Source organism: Pteropus vampyrus, unplaced genomic scaffold, assembly GCF_000151845.1.
Source record: "Pteropus vampyrus isolate Shadow unplaced genomic scaffold, Pvam_2.0 Scaffold196, whole genome shotgun sequence".
Taxonomy (NCBI): domain Eukaryota; kingdom Metazoa; phylum Chordata; class Mammalia; order Chiroptera; family Pteropodidae; genus Pteropus; species Pteropus vampyrus.
The window spans coordinates 1,136,804-1,143,855 of NW_011888977.1; the positions used below are offsets into that span (position 1 = coordinate 1,136,804).

The 7,052-nt window shown below is 37.1% G+C and overlaps 1 protein-coding gene across 2 annotated transcripts in view; it reads right to left on the reverse strand.

The window, feature by feature from the left end:
• CEBPG (CCAAT/enhancer binding protein gamma) overlaps positions 1-7,052 on the reverse strand; it is a 10,660-nt gene continuing 3,608 nt past the window's right edge. For both annotated transcript variants that reach the window (XM_011371849.2, XM_023537653.1), the window contains exon 2: positions 1-4,341. In XM_011371849.2, coding sequence (XP_011370151.1) covers positions 3,793-4,245 — 453 coding nt within the window. In that variant the 5' untranslated portion in view covers positions 4,246-4,341 and the 3' untranslated portion in view covers positions 1-3,792. The remainder of the gene's footprint in view (positions 4,342-7,052) is intronic.

Consider the following 7,052-nt stretch of genomic DNA (forward strand, 5'->3'; position numbering starts at 1 on the left):
AGAGGTCTAAAAGTACTTTTATTTAAAAAGAGCTGGCACCTTCACAAATCGTGTCTATAAAATTCCCCAAGGCAAGTTACTAGATTCTCAATTACAACTAATTCATAAAAATGAAATGGGACATACCACCCATAGAAATAATTACTGTACTACAATTTTTATTAAGATGCAATAAGTAGACATTTCCCAAAACATGAAAATAAACTGAAGGATCATAGGAAAAAAGTATCTAAATGGCATCTTCCCTCGAAACAAATCAGCTTTTTGGACTCGATATTTATGAATTCATTTCTATAGACACTCTATGGCATCATGTAAATGAAGACTATATACATGCCACAAATTTTAAGGGAAACACCTTATTTGACATTCCTGTCTTAACTAATTTCCTACCTCTGTAAATGCAACCCACACAATGAGGCATTAGGTATGTGAGTGGGAACTGTCAGTTAGTGCTTCCTCTATTCTAATTTACATTTTTAAATTAGACCAGGTGGCAAAGAATATAACTAAAGAGGTACTCCATATTCAGAGAAAACTACATTCCTATCCATTAAGGGAAATCTAGACTTGGACAAAAGCACCCCTGCTTGTCCCCCACCCCCACTTCACCCCTTTCCTGGGCTGAGGAGGAGACAGCAAGGTGTCTGCCTGCTCTGCAAAGCTGTTTAACATGTGGACTATCATTGTATCTAACATCATGATATTTAACATAAACCTATATAAAGAAACCCACAATGAAATAGTCATTATTCCAAAGTTTTTTTATTTCAAATTCATTGAAAGAAATAAAATTATATTAAAAAAATAGAGTAATCTCACAAACTGAGGAAAGCCAGGGACAAAAAGAACAAGTTAAGTATTTTTTCCTGAGAGGCAGGTCTAACAGCTGTAGAATGGACTTTCTCCTTCCTAGCTTTTATCAAACGAAAATTTTTTTCTTATTTCTAAGGCATCAAAAAGCACTCTGAGTGCTAAGTCGATTGTTCAGGTACGAAGTTTCAAGCCCTCTATTGGGGATTAAGAAACATCAAAGCTACGACGATTTCCTTTATTATCAAATATTAAATTGTACATACCACTTTTGTGTAAATTTGAGAATTTCACACTCGTGACTGATCATGTGACCATGTTCTGGTCGTGTTTTATTAAAATCTTACTACTTCTTAGTAAGAATGTCCAAAATATCTGAGCGCGCATCCCAATAACTGAAAGGGGCCAGACACCAGGAAGAGCTGCTCTGGATCTCACTACCTGAAGCCATGACCAGTCAGAAAGCACCCATCCCGGGAGACTCATATCCAACTAGAAATTTATATACTAAAGCCTAATTCCTAAACCACTGGACCTGCCTGCAAAGGCAGATCAAATCCTAATGGTTCATACGTAACCTACAAAACAGAAGTTACAAAAGTCATTGAATACTTCCCAAAGCTCTAAACTTACCTATTCCCCATACTTGATTTCTGTTTTATACTAATACATTTATTTATCAAACTAAAAACTTCATTTCCACTTTAGTAAGATAGTCAAGATGATGGTTAACATTTTTATTCTATGCATAAAGGGCTGCTCACGCTAAAGTTTTGATTTGCATAGGTAACAAGAAAACTTGAATGCATTTTTCCAAAAGTTCCAATTTTATGTACTGGTTTGAAATATTGAGTACACGATCCTGATGATTTCCCTAAAGTTTCTTTTCTAAGATTGGTCAATTCATATAACTGGTACCTATAAACTCCATGGAGACATCAATTTCTGAAAGATTTTTCAGTAAAAAAGATTTAAATGTCTAACACCTGATATAATAAAGATTCAAGTGATCCAATTAATTATATAACATCAATCAGCTATTAAAGATTCAGTAGGATCTGCGGGTATCTTCTAGTTATTCAAAACATCTATTACTAGTAGATCGATACTCCAGTTGAAGTAAACTGGTGTTGGACCCTAACAGAAACCTCTAGCCTGTCTCCTGGCTCTATAGGGACTTAACCCTTCTGGGACAGTGGCTCTCATGGAACATTGGGCTCCTGTTACTGGCAGAAGGGGCTCATGGCAGACTCATAGCCTAAAAATAATGGCTTTGCTGAGTTTCAGGGCACTGAGATGCCTTCTGCCCGGGAGAACACAAGACAGCACTGTTCACCAACCCAAGGGTGCAACTTGAGTTATATGTTGGTTACACTGTCCCAGGTCCTCATATGAAACAGCAATGTAGCCAAAAATGAACACGAACTTGTTAAACACAAACTTTTTAATCAGATGTGACTCAGTCTCTAGTCACCAACCCAGGCAACAAAAAAACCAAAAAACAAAAAAACAAACCAAAAAAAAAAAAAAAAAAAAACTTCACAAAGCCAACAAATTTGAGCTACAAATGTGCTACAAGGACAATCGTAACTACGAACATTGATACAAACCAGACTAGAGATTCCCAACTTTAGTGACTGCCATTTCTTAGTCTCAACAAAACATGTCAATATCCTGAGTTCTAGCAGTATTTTTTTTCTAAAATAATTTATGAGACATTAAAGCAAACAAATAACTAAATAGAAGCAGTGGACAAAAAGTCTGGGAGAAGAGTCCACTAACTAGAAAAAGAAATGTCACAAAAATATAAAAAGATGTATTTAAGTGAAATAAATTAAAGGTTAAACCTTACACTTTCAAGTTTTCTTAAGATTATTATTTTGAGAGATGGCATGGGGTTGATGATGCATTGTTCTAATAGTTCAGATCAAACACCAAATGATCCTTCACAAGAAAGTTTCCCTTTAAAAATCATGGCCCCATCGAAGATATTTGAACAAAGGAGAAACTACCTGCTGAATTAATATTCCAAAATCTAATCAGTAGCTTATGTGATCAAACTGTTAAGATATTTTGTTTACTAACTTGGCTGTCAAAATGGTATTTTTAAAAAAATACTAGCATCTGCAGAAACTAAAATTGGTACACAGTTTCTCTAAACTATTGAGTTGGGGTTTTTTTAAGGATACAAAAAAATGCCAATCTAACAATACAAAGAAAGGTATCCAGCACTATTCTAATATGCTTTACTTTTATTTTTTAAAAAACCTATTTGCTTCCTAAATGTTAATTATATTTTTAAACCAATTGGCTGCACACTATCTTTAAAATGCAATGGGGTTTCTTTACTTAACTTGACATCACTATTCAAAAACCTCCACTTGCTGGAGAAAACAGTACTAATTATGTTAAACCAAGGTTTATGTTATACATGAAATCACTCCAAATTACAGTGATTATTTTCTATATCCCTAAGGATTTTTAATACATAATTTAGAATAAAATTACAGATTAACACAGATAGCATTCAACTTTTCTTAATCCAATGAACCATATTATTAAAACCAAGAACCTCCTACAGGACCTACCAGTTCCCCATTCCTTTTGTCAACCTAAAAAAGCAGCATTTCTTAGGAAGTCAGGATTTAAGAACATCAAGATCCAGGGCTTCTCCCTTTTTTTTTCCATATACCTTAAAAATTTGTTTAGCCCCACAAAAATCCACATCATTTAAAACCAGATATTCAAATTACATGGCTACCCCACAAAAATCCATATCATTTAAAACCAGATATTCAAATTACATGGCTAACATTTTTAGCTAATCAACTCTTCAGTGCTGATCCTAGAAAACAACCTTCAATGGATCTGTGAATAATGGAACAAGACAATGTTAAGCCACTGACTGATATAAAGGGTGTAAGAAGTCACACCTTTAGCCTTCAAGCCACACGCTGTGAAGTCTGGAAAGGGTGAGGTCTACTGTCCTGCACTATCAGAATTTGTCGTCTTTTCAGTGCTGCTGGGTTGCACGTTGTCTGCAAGGTTGTGCGCATGCTCAAGAAACAAATCTTTCAGTACGCTTAATTCCTTAGTCAGCAATTTAATTTTTGCTTCCAATCGTTCATTCTCTTCTTTGAGCTGATTCACTCTCTGCAGAGTATCCTGTGCTTTCTGCTTGCTTTTCAACCGGCTCTTTTTCACAGCCATGTTGTTCCTCTCTCTGCGTTGACGATACTCATCACTGTTTCGATCCATGGGTGAACTCTTTTTGCTTTGCTTGCTTGGAGGCACAGCCTTGCCTCCTCCCCCAGGGCCAGCGGGCACCAGCTGAGGAACCTGCTGTAAGCCGCTGGCATGAGCCGGAGTATGAATAACACTTATTCCGTTCACTCCTGGAGTACTACTGTTCTGCTGCGATATCTTGCTCATTTGGGCACTCTCCCTTGCCAACACAGAACGGGCAGAAATGAGGGCAAGGTGATCAATGGTTTCCACTCCACACTGCCAAGAAATCTTCACATGTACCTAGTTAAAGAATAAATTGCATTAAAATATTTAAAATGACAAGATCAAATGAGATTAAATTGCATGTAGTAACAGCAGGCCAACATTAATTGATTATGCTGAGAAGTCTACAGCAACTGCCAATCATTCCAGTGTTTCAGAAGTCGAAATCATTTCATTGAGAAAGGTAAATTAGTACAGAAGCACCATAAGGCCAAATTCAGCCCACCTGAATCCCTGAGGGCACTGCCCATCTGTGACTGTTTTCAAAAATGGAACCAAAAACAAAAGAATACCACTAATTAGGCAGCACATATGAACAGCAGCACTTGGCAATCTGCCGGAGAGAAATTTGAGATGTCTAGGTTAAACACGGAAAAGCTGAGTTCATTATGATTGAAGAGACACCTGCAATGACAAGGGGGAAAAGTTTCAATTGTTGGTTCAAGTCAAAGTAGAACGCTGCAGCAGAGTGCCCAGTTTCCAATATTCATCAGGAATACTGCACTATGATCGCAACACGTTCCTCTCCAAAATGCAGAATGAGTCACTGAAGACTTGACTTTCCTCCCGGAGCATATGGGATGTTTTGAAGAGGTGTTTTCACTTTTTATTTTTTTAATGACCACAAATGATAGTTTACAAAGAAAGATGTCCTACGTTAGTTTCTTGGATAATAAATTTAGAAGCACTGAGATAACCCAATTTGCTTTCCCATCCCACCATTCTAATACTGTTTTTTTCCTTTCTGACATAATTAAAAAACACATCTAATCAGTCAACCTAAAACCACAAGGAAAGAAACAAAAGCCCTAATGACGCATCCAAGGAAGTGCAAGTACTGGGGCTCGGGCCAGACAGAGACCCTGCGGCTGCGGTGCCTGCACCCACTTCACAGCTGCCGAAGGAGCTGAGGACACGCCAGTTCTGGAGAATAACCGTAGTGCTGCCTGTATACACGAAGCCAGTTTCAGAAACTAGTCATACTCGGATTACTATAAATTCAACTAGGTTGCTACAACTGCCTCAAGCTGTGTCAAAAGCATACCTATCGTATCATAAGGCCACTTCTAGACAAACTAAGTTCAGTGAAACATGTCCACCATGAAGTCATAGCACTCTTGAAAATTTAGAAAGCAATGTTATGAACCATGAAACCATTCTGTTCTCTTTTCACAAAACTGCTAAAACTACATCATGGAAAGAACCCGGAGCCACAATTATGAAATGCCTCAAATGAGTACATGTCACAGTTCTTAAGAAAGGCTGTTAGTAAACACCAGTAGCTTCACCCAAACCTTTAGCCAGGCATTTCTGTATAAACACTATTTGTCTGGTTTTTTTTTTTTTTTAATCTTTGCTTTTAAAAAGTCCGTAACATTACTTTCCACTGTTTTTAAAGCCACACAGACAGCCCTAAGTTATTGGGTCATCTGTTCTCACTCCAGCATTAAGGCAAGACTGAAAGCTTCCTTCCAAGCCATGATGGATATCTACTCCAAGTCTAGCTTTGGTAATGGACACTTCACAATTTCCCTTGATAATTTATTATGTCGCCTATTTTTCCTTCCAGTTAAAAAGTGGCAGTTCAGTATTAATTTGAGCCGCCTTTAACACTAATGGTGTTAGTGGTCATCTATTTGTTGTGAAGTACACTTAAGTGTTTTACTCAATTTTTAAGAACTTGTTTAATACCTTTTCTGGGATCATCTCAACAATCATAATTGTGTTTATCTTGTTTATCTTCTTTTTTATTTTCCATATCAATTTTATTTTTAGTCTTTAAAGCTAATGTCTACAGTCAACTCAGCAATAACAATAATCCAAAGAAGTACAGACCAGGAACCAGGTCAATCCCTCTCTTGGCTCTGGCTCCCCCCATTTCACTTTGGACATATCCCTTTCTTTCTGTGGGCCCTGATTTCCATCTCTGCAAACGGGGGATGGAGAATGGTAAAATGCCTTCCCACTCTGACAATATACCCAGTATATATACTTCAGTCACTTAAAACTCTTATTAAAGGCTCCAAATTCAGTGATGTTCATGCTTGTTTTTGTACCCAAATATAAGGACGCTTTTGCCTCAGTCTGACTCATCTTGCCAAGCAAGGTACTAGGCTGAACATAGTAGGTGAAGTTTTGAAAATGAAACTTTTGGCTTGAAAAACAGAGTAACCATCAAATTGGTAACACCGCACAAAAGGGAAACTAGGAGATAATAAAAAGAACTCCAAAAAAAAATTTTTTTTAATTCTTCAACCAAAGACAAGCCAAGAAAGTAGCTCTTAAAATGAAAAGATACCATTAAGGAAAATGAATCAAGTAAAAGGAGTCAAAGAGCTAAGTGGTCCGTAAGACTTAATCCCACTTTTCCTCTCTGGCTGTTTGAGTGTCGGCAGCCATCATCAACCATACAGTAACTATCCAGTCAGGAAGTTCATTACCAACAGACTACTTCAATGGAAACAAATGGTCTTCAACATCCTAAGGCAACAATACCTAAGACAGAAGTTCAGAAAAAAATTAGCCAAAATGTACAAGACTACACCAGATGTCATCTTTGTCTTTGGTGGCAAGGCAATTGGCTTTGGCATGATTTATGATTCCTTGGATTATGCAAAGAAAAATGAACCCAAACATAGCCTTGCAAGACATGACCTGTATGAGAAGAAAAAGACATCAAGAAAACAGTGAAAGGAATGCCAAGAGCAGAATGAAGAAAGTTAGGGGGG